Source organism: Pogoniulus pusillus, chromosome 35 (genome assembly GCF_015220805.1).
Source record: "Pogoniulus pusillus isolate bPogPus1 chromosome 35, bPogPus1.pri, whole genome shotgun sequence".
Classification (NCBI taxonomy): domain Eukaryota; kingdom Metazoa; phylum Chordata; class Aves; order Piciformes; family Lybiidae; genus Pogoniulus; species Pogoniulus pusillus.
In genome coordinates, this window is record NC_087298.1 from 1,532,936 (window position 1) to 1,549,336 (window position 16,401).

Consider the following 16,401-nt stretch of genomic DNA (forward strand, 5'->3'; position numbering starts at 1 on the left):
TGTCTGATGTGCAGCACCAAATCTTCTGCAGAGGCTGAGCCCTCCTGCACCAGAAGGCATCACTGGCCCCAAAAGCACACCACCAGGAGCTGTCCTCCCCTGGCACTATGTACACATGAGAGTAAGTCCCATCAGAGCAGCCTCCACTGGCAGCTTGGCTCCTTCCCCACTCTTCAGGAAAGCCTCAGGGATGAGCATTTACACTTGGGAAATAAAAAGGGTTCACTTTTAAAAGAAGAATTCCTACATTTCTCTCAGCCAACTAATTTCAATCACAGCATAAATCTAAGAACAAAGCAAATCCTAGCCAAGAATGGCAACCAAGGGACCCCCTCCAGAGCCAACCCTGCTGCCAGCCTGCAGCAAGGAGGAGCAGCACCCCCCCAGCTCCTCACGTCCCTCCAGCTCAGCTAGGAACCTTGCAGTCAGCTCCAGCTGATTTTCTCTCTCAGCTTGGGAATGATCCAGTCCTCATGCCAGCTGCACTTCAGGAGGGCAGTGGGGGTGGAGAAGCTTCTGGGCAGCCTGGTGTTAGTGGCAGTGCTCCGTGATGTCCACCACGACAGCCTTCTTCCAGCTGAAGAAGAAGTAGCCTGTCCCTGCCCCCGCTGCCACCGCGATGCAGAGGTAGCCGTTGTAGGTCATGAAGATCAGCATGAGGAAGTAGCTGACCACAACTTGGATGATGTGCAGGACAGTCTGCAGGAGGTGGGGGAAGCTCAGCATCTGCTGGCTGGGAACACAAAGCCCACAGAACAGTCAGCATCCACAGGACATGGGTGGGGAAATCACAGAGTCAATCTCCCCTCTCCCAGCTCAAAGCCATTGTCCCTCAGCCTGCCACTCCCAGCCCTACTCCAAAGTCCCTCCCCAGCTCTCCTGCAGCCACTTCAGGCACTGGAAGCTGCTCTGAGGTCTCCCTGCAGCCTTCTCTTCTCCAGGCTGAACAGCCTCAACTCTCCCAGCCTGTGCCCACAAGGAAGCTTCTCCAGCCCTCTGACTAACTCCATGGCCTCCTCTGGACCTGCTCCAATAGTTATATGCCCTTCTTGTGCTGGTGAAAGCAGGAGTGGACAGAGTCAGCAGAGTGCAGAGCCCGAAGTGAGGTCCTTACCCCACGGTTTTGTGTGTCTCCATCAGGATGGTGCCGTTGGGCCCTGGCACTGGCATGGAGTTGTAGCGAATGCTGACCTGGGACTTGCGCAGCAAACACTCCCGGGCGATCTTCAGCCCCTCGTAGAACATGGCCAGGAAGAAGACAGCCACGAAGGCACCAGCCATTTCTGAGAGGAGAGGAGACACTGCTGTACCCAGGCACCAAAAGAGCTTCCTTCCCCAGGTGGCAGAACTGGCAGCTCTCCAGCAGCCCCCAGCCGGTGCCCGCGGGCAGCTGGGGAGGGCGAACCGAGGCCACACAGTCCCCTGGAGTGAAGGCAGAAACCACTTCTGCCACTAGGACCAGGCAACTTCTCAACCCAGCCAAGCACCTTTCTGCTTCTTTCACCCCACAGATGCCAGCTGAGGCCCATGCAGACAGCTTCCCTCCTCTGATCTGTGCTCCTGCACGTTGGTGGCCTGAACAGCAGAGCAATTCCTGAAGCATTCCTCACCTGGGGACGTTTGGGACAGGAGCTCTACTCACCTCCAGGAGAATTGATTGTCAGCCCAGAAAACAGCAGTGGCACGTTCTCATAGCTGAAGTGGAAAGTCATTGCCTGCCCAAAACAGAAAGAGCACCAAGATGGGCCTGGATAAGCTCAGCCTGAGATGGAGCTCACCACAAGACTCAGCAAAGAGGTCTGTAGTGTCACAAGAACTGAGATTGTTCCATCTGGGCAACAGCCAGACTCAAGAGAAGCCTCTAGCAAATGCAGGGCAACACACACAGGTGAGACAAGGCTAAAGGTGCTCTGGTTCCACTCCAGTGGGCAGCTCCTTTAGGCAGTGCAAGGTAACTCCTGTCCATCTCCTCCTCTGCAGTGGAAATGCTCACTGCCTGCCTTCCCTTCAGAGCTTCACCACAGAGACTCTCACCATGGTAGGGCTTGGAGGGGACCTCCAGAGATCGTAGAGTCCAACACCCCTGCCAAGGCAGCATCACCCAGGGCAGCTCACACAGGAACACATCCAGATGGGTCTTGAAAGTCTCCAGAGCAGGAGACTCCAGAACCTCTCTGGGCAGCCTGCTCCAGGCCTCCAGCACCCTCACACCAAACAAGTTTCTCCTCACATTCAGATGCAACCTCCTGGGTGCCAGCTTGTACCTGCTGTTTCTTGTCCCATCACTGGACACCACCACAAAGAGCCTGGACACTTCTTGACACCCATCCCATAGGCACTGATCAGATTCCCTCTCAGCCTCCTCCTCTCCAGACCAAACAGCCTCAGGGCTTTCAGCCTTTCTTCAGAGCAGAGACCTTTAAGTCCCTCAGTCATGCTCACAGCCTCTGCAGGACACCCTCCAGTAGGGCCCTGTCTCTCCTCATTTCTCATGGTTTTAATCACCTGAAACTCACTCCAAAAGGATTTAGAAAAGGGAGGAACAGATGGAAAGGTCCCTAGAAGTGCCCCCACACAAACACAGACCCCAGGGGCATCTCCATGGACACCTTGGCCAGGCCCTCTGCAGAGCTGCAGCGCTGCCAGCAACCACGAGGCTGAGCTCGCTGAACCCAGGGAGCAGAGCAGCAGGGGCCAGGACCAACACAGCCCCAAGCCCAGCGTGGCCAAGGGCCCTGGCAGCACTTTGCTCCCCCAAGTGAGCAAAGTTCCCTGGAAGCTCAGGTGGCAAAGGGCCCAGAGCTGGGCAGCTGCAGGTCAGCACACCCAGCACAGCAGTGGGCAAGGCTCTCTGTGCCCACTATGGCCGCTGCTGACACCAGCAGCACGGAGAGCTGCAGCCAGCCCTGCTCCTTGCAGGGAAATGCTCCCTGGGCATTTCTGCCTCTAGCTGGCTGCAGAGCAGGCACCAGGCTGCCTGCTGGAAAGAAAACAAAACCACAGAATCCCAGAATGCCAGGTTGGAAGGGACCCCAAGGATCATCTGCTCCAACCTCTCCAGGTCACAGCAGAGCTGCAGTGAGCTGCCCCAGCACCCTGGCAAGAGGAGTCCTCAACTGCCCAGTGCAGGAGACTCCACTGCTGCCCTTGGGAGACGATTCCAGCCTCTGACTGTGCTCATGGGCAAACATTTCCTTCTGGAATGCAGTGGGAATGACCCCAGCAGGAGCCTGTCCCCATCACCCCTTGTTTTCTCCATGGGGCTCCCTGTGAAAGGAGAGGCTCCATTTTGCCACTGCAGTTCTGAACTACATCTCATGGTGCCCATCACCTCATGCTACTCCTTCACTCCAGAAAAGCCACAATGGGCTCTGAGTTTTAAACTGGACTGACTTGAGCATCAACATGGGACCTTGAGCAACCTGGGCTAGTGGGAGGCATCCCAGCCCATGGCAGGGGCATTGGAATTGGATGATCTTTAAGGTTCCTTCCCAGCCAAACCATTCTGTGACTGTATCACTGTGTCCTTTAAAGAGCCTCCAAGAAAGATGAGGACAAACTTTCCAACAGATCCCTGTTGTAACAGGACAAGGAATGGTGGCTGGAAACTAAAAGAGGGACACTGGAACAGAGGGATGGAAGAAATGTTTGACACTGAAGGGGATGAGACTCTGTTCCAGGTTGCCCAGAGAGGTGGGAGATGCCTGAATCCCTGGAATCATTCCAGGTGAGGTTGGTTGGGGTTCTGAGCCATCTGCTCTAGTTGCAGCTGTCCCTGCTGACTGCAGTGGGGGTGCCCTGGATGAACTTTAAAGGCCTTTCCCAGCCCAAACCATTCCATGATTCTACACCTTCCAAAGCCAAGCTGAACCTCCCACCCTCAAGAGCAGAGTCTGGGGACAAGGCAGTGTGAACCACAGACCCAAAGCTCTCCAGCTAATCAAATCTACCACCACCACCTCTGCCCTTCCCACCTACCATCATGCCAGCTCCGTGCTCGTGCGCTGGGGCGGCTGTCGAGTGGTGATGCTCAGGAGGGTGCGTGGTTGCCATCATGGAGTGGTTCATGTGAGACATCTTTACTGCAGAGGGGTTCAAAAAGGCACAGAAGAAAGTCAGACCCTGGAAAACAAACCAAAAAAGGCACCTAAGAAGCAATTCTGCAGATGGAGTTTTCTTCCTCTACCTCTAGTGCCTATAAAAGAAAGTCTTTTAGGGCACTGAGGGCAGCTGGCTCTGGATGGAGCTGTGGAGCATCCTCTTGGTGCTGTGCTGCTCTGCCAGCAGAGACACACAGCTAAGGCAGCAGGACCATTTAAAAGAGGTGTGTCCCTCTGAGCTTTACATCATGGTGTTGCTGCACCATCCCTGGCACCCCTGGCAGCAGAGCAGCCTAATCCGATTGAGGTGGCACAGGCAGGGACAGGAGCTCAGCAGAAAGGGACATTTCTTATCTGTAGGAGGAAAAAACCCACCCAAGCCTCTTCTCAAGCAAGAGGTGAGGCTCAGTCTAAATTGCATCTCCCCAGGGAGCAGATGACAATATTGCTCTTAATTGCCACTTATCCATTTAATTGGGAACATGTTTAACACAGTAATGAGGTTAGGTGGTACAGGACTTCTGACCAAGCAAAGGTCTGCAACAGCCACAGGCAACCCAGTTTCATTTCTGTGAGCTTTCCATTGTCACATCTCCCCTCTAATCACATTACACACCAGGAGAGAAACCTTCCAAGGGCTGCCAGGCCAAATGCCTAATCTGGTTATTGCAAATCAGCTCTGTCTGGGCACACTGCACTGAAAATAAACCACCTCCTGCTCATAGAATCACAGAATCAACCAGGCTGGAAGAGACCTCCAAGATCATCCATTCCAACCTAGCACCCAGCCCTAGCCAGACAACCAGACCATGGCACTAAGTGCCTCATCCAGGCTTTTCTTGAACACCTCCAGGGATGGTGACTCCACCACCTCCCTGGGCAGCCCATTCCAATGCCAATCACTCTAAGAACAACTTCCTCCTAACATCCAGCCTAGACCTGCCCTGGCACAACATGAGACTGTGTCCCCTTGTTCTATTGCTGGTTGCCTGGGAGAAGAGGCCACCCCCCACCTGGCTACAATGCCCCTTCAGGTAGTTGTAGACAGCAATGAGGTCACCCCTGAGCCTCCTCTTCTCTAGGCTAAACAACCTCAGATGTGCTCTGCTCCCCACCACAGCCTGGGACAGAACCAGAGACAATTCCTGTCTCAATTCTTGGTGAAGAGCACTTGGAAAGCTGCCTGGTGGAAGAGCACCTGGGGGTGTTGGCCAACAGCAGCTAAACCTGTGCCTAGGTGGCCAAGGCGGCCACCAGCATCGTGGCCTGGCTCAGTGAGAGTGTGGCCAGCAGGACCAGGGCAGAGCTTTGTCTCCTGTGCTCAGCACTGGCAAGGCCATGTCTCAAATCCTGGGCTCAGGTTTGGCTCCTCACTGCAAAAAGGACATTGAGGGCCTGGAGCAGGTCCAGAGAAGGGCAACAAAGCTGGGGAAGGGTCTGGTGAACAGGGCTGGGGAGGAGCAGCTGAGGGAGCTGGGGGTGTGCAGTGTGGAGAAGAGGAGGCTGAGAGGAGACCTCATTGCTCTCTACAGCTCCCTGAAAGTCAGGCAGGAGTTGTCTCTTCCTCCAAGGAACAAGTGCCAGGATGAGAGGAAACAGCCTCAAGCTGCACCAGGGAGGGTTTAGGTTGGCCATGAGAACAATTTCTTCCCCAAAAGGGTTGCCAAGGCCTGGACCAGGCTGCCCAGGGCAGTGATGGAGTCTCCATGCCTGATGATGTTTAAAAGCCATGCTGAGGGCCACGGTTCAGAACCAGGCTTGGTAGTGCTGGGTCAATGGTTGGATCTTACAGAGCTTTTCCAAGCAAGATGATTCTGTGAATGAAAAGCCACCAGGTGGAAACAGCAACAGCAAAGAAACAGCCTGGCAATACCTCTCAGTGCTGACACAACAGCATCTGTCAGCGTGAGAGAGCCAGGCACAGGCAGCCCCAGCACAGCCCAGGTGGGACAGCACTGAAGGTGCCAAGGCCCTGCCTGCACTCTGTGCCCTGCAGCCTAGTCCAGCACTCAGGGAGCTCCAACTGCAATGAAAACCAAAGTACAGACACTTCAGCAAATGAAACCTCAAACCCCTCAGCAACAAAGGAGAGGAGACCTCACTTCCTCCCAGAGAAACCCCTGCAGGTGAGAAAGGATCTTTTAAAGCTAAGAGACAAGAGCTGCACAAGGAGATGTAGATTGGGAAGGGGAAATGGGACTCTAGGAGAGCTTTCTACACTGGAAGCAGCACTGAGACAAGCCCAAGTGGCCATCAGCTGCTCTGCTCAAGTGCTAGAACCAAAGCTTCAGAACACAGACAGTTGGGAAAGGAATCCTCTGCCAAGACACACAGACTTCAAATCATCTCTTGCAGCAAGGAAGGAAGATCAGCCAAAGCCTTCACACCAGGAGAACAAAGAGGAAAGCAGCAAGGTAAGACTCTCCCCTCCCCAGCAGCCAAAGCTGCTCTGCTGCCTCTCCCCTCAGCTCCCTGACACGTTGCTTTTGCTAGGGACACGACCCTGTCCCCAGGGCCTACTGACCCATTGGATTCCTTTTCAGGTCAGGATTCCACCCTCCTGCTGAACCCTGCAGGCTCCAACATGCTCCACAGCAGCTTTGCCTGCTCTCCAGATTGAAAACTGCCTCCAAGGCTGCGTTGTGGCCAGCTTCTTGCTAAGCCACCATCACTGGTCCCCAGAAAGGGAGAAACAGAGGAGGTCTGCTCCAGAGATCTGCAGTCTCTTGGCAGAGGAGGAGGCCAGGAGCTCCCAGGTGGCTGCATGTGGATGGGCAGGGTCTTGGTGCAGGTTACAAAGAACATGCTTGGGGCTCACCTGTGCAGCTGCTTCCCCCTGCACTACAGAACCACAGACTGGGTTGGACAAGACCTTTAAAGCTCATCCAGCCCAACCCCCCCAGGCAGCAAGGCCAGCTGCAACTACAGCAGGTTGCTCAGAGCCACAACCAACCTCACACCTGGGATGGTTCCAGGCATGGGGCAGCTCCCACCTCTCTGGGCAGCCTGGGCCAGGCTCTCCCCACCCTCAGTGTCAGACATTTCTCCCTTCTCTTCACTCTCATCTCCATCTTTTAGTTTCAAACCCTCAGCTGTCACCACAGGCCCTGCTCAAAGCTCTGTCCCCAGCTTTCTGATCAGCCCTTGAAGTCCTGCAAGGCCACCAAAGGTCTCCCTGCAGCCTTAACCTCTCCAAGCTGAACACCCCCAACTCTGCCAGCCTGGCCTCACAGCAGAGCCCTTCCTGCCCTGCCAGCACTGCTGTGCCCTCCTCTGGCCCTGCTTCAAAAAGTCCCTGTCTGTGCTGTGCTGAGGGCTCCAGAGCTGCCCCAGCACCCCAGGAGGGGTCTCAGCAGAGGGGCAGAATCACCTCCCAGTGTTCCAACAGCAAAGCCACCCCCTCTCTGCAGTTACCAAACACTGACAGCCACTCCAGGAGACCCTGAGGAGGATCACAAGATGTCAGAGGTTGAACAGCACCACTGGAGATCTTTGAGTCCAGCTCCCATCCAAAAGGAGGGCTACTAAATAGCACCAGAGGAAATAACTTGGCCTGAGCCACTTCTGCTGCCTGTTGTGTTCCTGAAGGCACCCAACATGTGGATGGATCTCAGAACCACAGAACTGTTTGGCTTGGAAAAGGCCTCTGAGATCATCCAGTCCAACCAGCACCCCAACACCTCCATGGCCACTAAACCCTGGCCCCAAGTGCCATGGCCACAAATTTCTTGAACCAGCACCTCCCTGGGCAGCCTGTTCCAGTCCCTGACCACCCTGCAGCAAAGAAACTTTGCCTCACCTCCAACCTAAACCTTCCCCAGCACAACTTCAGGCCAATTCCTTTTCTTCTATCACTCCAGGCTAAGGAGAAGAGCCCAACCCCACCTCACTGCAGCCACCTTGCAGGGAGGTGTAGAGAGTGATGAGGTCTCTCCTCAGCAAGTCTGACTACAGACCAGTGACTCCAGTGGGACACACCAGCACAAGCTGTCTCTGACTGACAACCTCAGAGGTCTTGAGCAAGAGTTTAATGTCTGGGGAACATTCCAGGCTGCAAACCCCTGGTTTGTTTGTGCAGCCACAGAAGCTGCCTGCCATGGAGCTGGGCACCTCCTCAGCAGCTGGGTGCTGCTTTGGACACGTCTGAGTGCAGAAGTGGAGATAAAAATCCACAGAGAGGTTTGTCTGATGGCAAATTCTTTCAATAGGTTCAGCTCTGCAGAAAGGCAGCTCTGCAGCAGCAGGGGCTTCTGCCTGACCGGTGGCTGCTGCCTGCACCACCTGTCTGCACTGCCTCCACTGAGGCAGTGGAGAGAAAGGGCTCTTGAGCAACCTGAGCTGGTGGGAGGTGTCCCTGCCCAAGCAGGCAGTTGGAACTGGATGAGCGTTAAGCTCCCTTCCAACCCAAAGCATTCTGGGATCCTGTTAGTCCTAGGTATGCTCTGGAGAGAAGCTGAGGCAGCAGCAGGGATGGGGCAGCAGCGGGGACGGGGCAGCAGCGGGGATGGGGCAGCAGCGGGGATGGGGCAGCAGCGGGGACGGGGCAGCAGCGGGGACGGGGCAGCAGCGGGGATGGGGCAGCAGCGGGGATGGGGCAGCAGCGGGGACGGGGCAGCAGCGGGGATGGGGCAGCAGCGGGGACGGGGCAGCAGCGGGGATGGGGCAGGAGTAGGGATGGGGCAGCAGCGGGGATGGGGCAGGAGTAGGGATGGGGCAGCAGCGGGGATGGGGCAGCAGCGGGAATGGGGCAGCAGTGGGGACGGGGCAGCAGCGGGGACGGGGCAGCAGCGGGGACGGGGCAGCAGCGGGGACGGGGCAGCAGCGGGGACGGGGCAGGAGTAGGGATGGGGCAGCAGCGGGGACGGGGCAGCAGCGGGGACGGGGCAGCAGCGGGGATGGGGCAGCAGCGGGGATGGGGCAGGAGTAGGGATGGGGCAGCAGCGGGAATGGGGCAGCAGCGGGGACGGGGCAGCAGCGGGGACGGGGCAGCAGCGGGGACGGGGCAGCAGCGGGGATGGGGCAGCAGCGGGGATGGGGCAGCAGCGGGGATGGGGCAGGAGTAGGGATGGGGCAGCAGCGGGGATGGGGCAGGAGTAGGGATGGGGCAGCAGCAGGGACGGGGCAGGAGCAGGGACGAGGCAGCAGCGGGGACGGGGCAGCAGCGGGAATGGGGCAGCAGCGGGGACGGGGCAGGAGTAGGAATGGGGCAGCAGCGGGGATGGGGCAGCAGCGGGGACGGGGCAGCAGCGGGGACGGGGCAGCAGCGGGGACGGGGCAGCAGCGGGGATGGGGCAGCAGCGGGGATGGGGCAGCAGCGGGGATGGGGCAGGAGCGGGAATGGGGCAGCAGCGGGGATGGGGCAGCAGCGGGGACGGGGCAGGAGTAGGAATGGGGCAGCAGCAGGGATGGGGCAGCAGCAGGGACGGGGCAGGAGTAGGGACGGGGCAGCAGCGGGGACGGGGCAGCAGCGGGGACGGGGCAGCAGCGGGGACGGGGCTGCAGCGGGGATGAGGCAGCAGCAGGGATGGGGCAGGAGCAGGGACGGGGCAGCAGCGGGGACGGGGCAGCAGCGGGGACGGGGCAGCAGCGGGGACGGGGCAGCAGCGGGGACGGGGCAGCAGCGGGGACGGGGCAGGAGTAGGGACGGGGCAGCAGCGGGGACGGGGCAGCAGCGGGGACGGGGCAGGAGTAGGGATGGGGCAGCAGCGGGGATGGGGCAGCAGCAGAGCAGCGTCTGCACAGCTGGGGGCACAGAGCTCACGGCGGCACTGTCTCCACACTGCACTGCTAGAAGGGATGCACATACCAAGTTCTCTCTCTGCTCTGCAGCAGCCTACCGCAGAGGCAAACAGACAGGGTGGGACAGGAGAGAGGAAGGAAGAAAACTCTCTCCAGGGCTCGTTTCTTTCCCTCTCAGTGCTGTTGCCCCAGGTCTGAGGAGCCACAGCCTCCATTTCACAACTCCTCAAATTCCAAGGAAAACAGTAAGACTTCAGGGATGCACACAGGACCTCTGGGACCTTAAGCCACCATCCTGCAGCTCCAGCACCGAGGCAGGCTCTGGTCAGTAAAGCAGAGCTCTAACCCTCTCCTGCAGTACCACCCTGGCAGCTCAGCTTGGGTTCAAGCTGGGTCAGGGAGCTGTGGGGCCAGGAGCAGGTTCTGACAACAAAGTATTTGCTGAAGCTCAGCTTTAGGACTTACTTTCCCGCTCCAACAGACATTGAACCAGCGCTGCCCCATGCCATGCACACACATGAGCCACGCTGACAGCCCCAGGGCACAGGGGAGGGAAGGGAGGACAGAGTGTGCTATGTGCACAACAGGAGCCAGACCTGGTGAGAAGCCAAACACAAAGCAGTGCTCCCGAGCAGGTCTCAGCTATCAGATGACTTCCATCACATACAACCACCAAGGTTTCCCTGCCTATTGCCTCTGCTGATCCAGAATCCTGCCACTGCACAGTCAGGCCCAGAGGCTCTCCTGTGGCTAAGAGCCTGCCAGACACCCAGGGCAGATTCACCTGGCAGTGCAGCCACACAGGACAAGCAGGAACAGGAGAGGGAAGGATCTGCCAAGCTCCCAGAGCCTGACAAATCAGCTCAGTCTGAACACTGTGAACAATCTCCTTCACATCCCACTGGAAGGCAAGCAAGGTCCTTTCCAAATCACAGCCTGGGACCAGGATTAACAACAGAGCCCCACACCAACACCCAGCAGAGCAGCAAACTCTTCTCTTCACAGCATCTTTCCTGTGCCAGGGCTGAAAAAGCAAGAACTAAACCCAATTCCACTGCCTCAGCCCAGAAGGACCCCAGCCTTAAAAGCATCTCTTCAGTCTCTCTGTACTGGCTCCCTGCTCAGCAGAGCTGCTGTTTGCTGCTTGTGCCTCCAGAATTCTGCCTTAACACAGCTGGAGGGATCCTCACCTAAGGACTCTCCACAGAGGCTTCTGGTAGCAAGAGCAGGGGCAGGAGGTCCCTCCTGAAGTAGTGAAAAAGCTCTGCTAAGATGTGCTAAGAATTCAAATGAAAGCTTCCAAGAGAAATCCAGTGGGAAAAGCTGGGAAAGCAAAGAGCTCCTCCTTCTGCATCACACAGGCCTGAGTCCTGCACCACACAGAGGAATGCTGCACACAGCCCACGCCAGCGACGCAGAAGGCAACCAGAGGCTCTCAGTGCTCTACTTACAGCAGTCCAGCTGGCAGAGGCTGAGCTCCACTGGCTCTGAGCTTTGTGGTCTCAAGCCCAGGCCCTTGGATTTTTCCTCTAAAGTGCTGTAAATGGGAGTGGGAAGGGAAGCAGGAGCCTGCAGACACTGCAGCACTGTTCCCTGCTGTGGTCTCCACCGAATGGTCCCAGCTTGTCTTCAGACAAGCTCCTTGAGTCAACTTCCTGGCAAGCTTGGCTGCTTTAACTGCTTCCTCCCCAAACAGGGGCACTGCAGGCTTGGCTCCAGAGCTGCTCAGAGGCACAGCTGAGGGACAGACCAATGCCAGCTGCTCAAAGGCACAGCTGAGGGACAGACCAATGCCAGCTGCTCAAAGGCACAGCTGAGGGACAGACCAATGCCAGCTGCTCAGAGGCACAGCTGAGGGACAGACCAATGCCAGCTGCTCAAAGGCACAGCTGAGGGACAGACCAATGCCAGCTGCTCAAAGGCACAGCTGAGGGACAGACCAATGCCAGCTGCTCAGAGGCACAGCTGAGGGACAGACCCAATGCCAGCTGCTCAGAGGCACAGCTGAGGGACAGACCAATGCCAGCTGCTCAGAGGCACAGCTGAGGGACAGACCAATGCCAGCTGCTCAAAGGCACAGCTGAGGGACAGACCAATGCCAGCTGCTCAGAGGCACAGCTGAGGGACAGACCAATGCCAGCTGCTCAGAGGCACAGCTGAGGGACAGACCAATGCCAGCTGCTCAGAGGCAGAGCTAAGGGACAGACCCAATGCCAGCTGCTCAGAGGCAGAGCTGAGGGACAGACCAATGCCAGCTGCTCAGAGGCACAGCTGAGGGACAGACCAATGCCAGCTGCTCAAAGGCACAGCTGAGGGACAGACCAATGCCAGCTGCTCAGAGGCAGAGCTGAGGGACAGACCAATGCCAGCTGCTCAGAGGCAGAGCTGAGGGACAGACCAATGCCAGCTGCTCAGAGGCAGAGCTAAGGGACAGACCAATGCCAGCTGCTCAGAGGCAGAGCTGAGGGACAGACCAATGTCAGCTGCTCAAAGGCACAGCTGAGGGACAGACCAATGCCAGCTGCTCAGAGGCACAGCTGAGGGACAGACCAATGCCAGCTGCTCAAAGGCACAGCTGAGGGACAGACCAATGCCAGCTGCTCAGCCACAGCAGCCAGAGCCCTCCTGGGTCAAGCTGCAGAGACAGACAGCAAAGAGAGCATTTGACCCCTTCTGCTGGGCACTGGTGAGGCCATACCTGAGTACTGGGGGCAGTTTTGGGCCCTTCACTCCAGAAAGGGCTTTGAGGGCTTGAGCTGAGTCTAGAGGAGGCAAAAAAGCTGGGGAAGGGTCTGGAAAACAGGACTGGGGAGGAGAATCACAGAATCAGCCAGGCTGAAGAGAGCTCCAAGCTCAGCCAGCCCAACCTAGCACCCAGCCCTGCCCAACCAACCAGACCATGGCACTAAGTGCCCCAGCCAGGCTTGGCTTCAACACCTCCAGCCACACAGACTCCACCACCTCCCTGGGCAGCCCATTCCAATGCCAATCACTCTCTCTGACAACAACTTCCTAACAACATCCAGCCTAGACCTGCCCTGGCACCGCTTCAGGCTGTGTCCCCTTCTTCTGTCCCTGGCTGCCTGGCAGCAGAGCCCAACCCCACCTGGCTACAGCCTCCCTGCAGGCAGCTGCAGGCAGCAATCAGCTCTGCCCTGAGCCTCCTCTGCTGCAGGCTGCACACCCCCAGCTCCCTCAGCCTCTCCTCACAGGGCTCTGCTCCAGGCCCCTCCCCAGCCTTGCTGCCCTTCTCTCAACACCTTCCAGCACCTCAACAGCTCTCTGCAATGCAGGAGCCCAGAACTGGACACAGCACTCCAGGGGTGGCCTGAGCAGTGCTGAGCACAGGGGCACAAGAACCTCCCTTGTCCTGCTGCCCACCCTGCTCCTGAGCCAGCCCAGGATGCCATTGGCTCTGCTGCCCACCTGGGCACTGCTGCCTCATCTTCAGCTCCTCTCTACCAGTACCTGGAGCAGCTGAGGGAGCTGGAGGTGCTCAGCCTGGAGGAAAGGAGGCCCAGAGATGTAACTGGTTGCCCAGGGATGTGGCCCACCCCTGAAGACATTCAAGGTGCTGGGCAGCCTGGTCTAGTCAGCTGGAGGTGTCCTGCTCAGTGCAGGGAGCTCAGACAAGCTGACCTTCGAGGGGCCCTTCCAACCCAATGCTGCAAGTCCATGAGGCCGAGGGGAGGGCTGCTCATTCCCAGCAACTGCCTGAGAAAGGGCTGGAGCCAGCTGGGGGTTGGTCTCTTATCCCAAGGAACGAGTGACAGGGTAAGAAGAAACAGCCTCAAGTTGCAGCAGGTTGGCCATGAGGAACAATTTTTTCCCCCAAAAGGACTGTCAAGGCCTGGAGCAGGCTGCCCAGGGCAGGGCTGGAGTCTCCATCTGGACTGGTGGGAAAGCCTGAGGAGGAGAGGCTGAGGGAGCTGGGGGTGCTCAGCCTGGAGAAGAGGAGACCTGGAGGGGACCTTCTCACTCTACAGCTACCTGAAGGGAAGTTGTAGTCAGGTGGGGGTCAGGCTCTGATCCCAGGCAACCTGTGCCAGGACAAGGGGGCATGTCCTGAAGCTGCCCGAGGGCAGGTTTAGGTTGGATGTTGGGAAGCACTTCCTCATGGAAAGGTGATCAGGCACTGGGATGGAGTGCTCAGGGAGGTGCTGGAGTCCCCATCCCTGGAGGTGTTCAAGGATAGCTTGGAGGTGGCAGCTGGTGGCATGGTTTAGCTGCTGTGCTGGTGCCAGGTTCTAGGCTGGACCTGATGATCTCAGAGGTCTCTTCCAGCCTCGGTGGTTCTGTGACCATGCCTGTGCCTATCTGTCCATCCCTGGAGGGCTTTCAGAGCCGTGGAGGTGTGGTGCTGAGGTCCATGTTTTAGCAGGGGGCTTGACAGTGTTGGGTTAATGGTCAGACTCGATGACCTCAGAGGCCATCTCCAGCCTAAATGCTGACCTGCTTGCACAGCAAGGCAGTGCAATGTGCTTCACAGACACACACTGCCAGCCTCCAACAGCAGAACTCCCCTCAGAGCTCTGCCAAGAAGCCTTAGCAGCCCCAGGCTGGAAGCCAGACATGCAAGGAGGAGCTGTGCTGTGCCTGGCACACCTCTTAATTGCACACCTCTGCTTTTCCCTTGTGCAATGCCTGAAGAAGGAGCTCTCAGTGCTATATTAAGACTGGAAGGGACATTTACAAGGTCACAGCAGAAATGTGTGGCTTGGCCTTGGAGCCCCAACCAAAAGCCTTTACCAGGGTTTAAGGCTTCCTAAAAGCTCAACAGAGAACCATGGAATCCCAGCGTGGGGGGAAGGAGATCTATGGAGCTCATCCAGCCCAAGCCCCTGCTCCAGCAGGGCACCCACAGCAGCTTGCCCAGGAGCACAATGGCCAGGGGGGTTTGGAAGCTCTCCAGAGCAGGAGACTCCACAACCTCTCTGAGCAGCCTGCTCCAGGCCTCCAGCACCCTCACACCAAACAACTTTCTCCTCCTGCTCAGATGCAACCTCCTGGGTTCCAGTTTGTGCCCCTTGCCCTTGTCCTGTCCCTGGGCACCACTGACAAGAGTCTGGCCCCAGCCTCTTGCCCCCCACCCTTTAGCTGAGAATTGCTCAGATCCCCTCTGGAGCTGCTCCTCTGCAGGCTCACCAGCCCCAGGGCTCTCAGCTTCTCCCTGCAGTCCTAACACACTGGTTGGATGAAGAGCAAGAAAGAGGAGGGAAGAGCTCAGGACACTGGAAGGGTGAAGTTGCCAGGAAGGTCAAGCTGCATCTCCTGGCTTTTGTCCATGCCCAGGGACCCTTGCAAATCTGTTTAAGCCAGCAGAGTCAAGGAGAGAAACACACAGGACACATTCCCCTCTCCACCCATGAAGGGAAGGGAGAAAGCTGAGCTACTCCTGCTGCAGGGAAGAGGCAGAGGCTCTGGAGAATGTCCAGCTCCAGATGCCAGAGGGTGGCAGGCAGGGAGTGGAGAATGACTGGCAAAAAAAACTGCTGAGCAGGACTACAGACAACATCTCGGGCTCAGCTTTGGGAGAAGATGTCTGGGCAGACTGTGACATGCAGCCATGGAAGCAGTCAGCAGGGACATGAGGAGGGAGAGGCAGCCAAGCTGGTGGCAAGCAGAGAAGAGCTCCTCAGCAGCCATCACACACAGTGGAGGCAGAAGAATGGCTCAGAAAGTGCCCTGCAGGGCTGCTTGTGCTTCATGAGGGGGGAGAGGCATGCAGGAGATCCAATCCTCTGTCATCACCTCCAGCAAGGGCTCAGACACTCATAAAACGTTTGGGTTGGAAGGGACCTTCAAACTCATCCAGTGCCAACCCCCTGCCATGGGCAGGGACACCTCCCACCAGCACAGCTTGTCAAGGACTCATCCAACCCAGGCCTTCAGCACCTGCAGGGAGGGGGCAACCCTGTGCCACCTGTGCCAGTGTCTCTCCAGCCCTCGCTCTCAAGAACTTCTTCCTAATTTCCAATCTCAGTCTGCCCTTCTCTGGCTCAAATCCATTCCCTCTCATCCTATCCCAAAAGGCTGGAACCATCACAGCACAGCCATGAGTGCTGAAGGTGACAGCAGAAATGGGCCATGCCCAGACTGGTGCTGCTGGGCTGAGCCAGATCCTGCTCTCAAAGTGCCCCTGCCAAACCCTAGAGACAGGATATGGGCTGAGGGTGGGGCAAAGCCTCCTGCCACCCACAGTGGGTGGTTTGGGGGTGAAGGACTAGGCCAGAGTTCAGCTCAGGTTCTCTGCAGCACAGGCAGATCACAGCTTGGGGCCAACAGTCACACCCTGTATGTGTCCCTGCCATGGTGCCCGGGGGAGCTCAGGGTGGCTCTGGCACAGCCCTGCCAAGTGGAGGCATTTTGCTGTTTCCTCACACTTGGAGCTGCAAACCTCCATCCTTCAGGGCCTCTGTCTGGCTGCCACTGTTTGCTTCTTTCACTCTTCCCAAATCCTTGTGTTTCTCTCCCAGATCCCACCTCTGTCCCTCATTATAGGGCTGCCTGCACCCCCCACATGGAACCACCACACAGCACCCATGGGCATCACACCAGAAAG

General features: G+C 57.6%; 1 protein-coding gene across 8 annotated transcripts in view; it reads right to left on the minus strand.

The window, feature by feature from the left end:
* Positions 1-212: 212 nt before the first annotated feature.
* The window catches only part of SLC31A1 (solute carrier family 31 member 1), a 35,645-nt gene continuing 19,456 nt past the window's right edge, over positions 213-16,401 (minus strand). For 6 of the 8 annotated variants that reach the window (XM_064171151.1, XM_064171153.1, XM_064171152.1 and 3 more), the window contains 4 exons: positions 3,979-4,122; positions 1,643-1,715; positions 1,115-1,283; positions 213-733 (listed from right to left, as the gene is read on the minus strand). In XM_064171151.1, the coding sequence (XP_064027221.1) occupies positions 532-733; positions 1,115-1,283; positions 1,643-1,715; positions 3,979-4,077 (543 nt within the window). In that variant the 5' untranslated portion in view covers positions 4,078-4,122 and the 3' untranslated portion in view covers positions 213-531. Of the gene's footprint in view, positions 734-1,114; positions 1,284-1,642; positions 1,716-3,978; positions 4,123-5,973; positions 6,001-11,290; positions 11,362-16,401 lie in introns of those variants that run through there. The other 2 variants (XM_064171154.1, XM_064171155.1) reach the window with 2 other exon arrangements.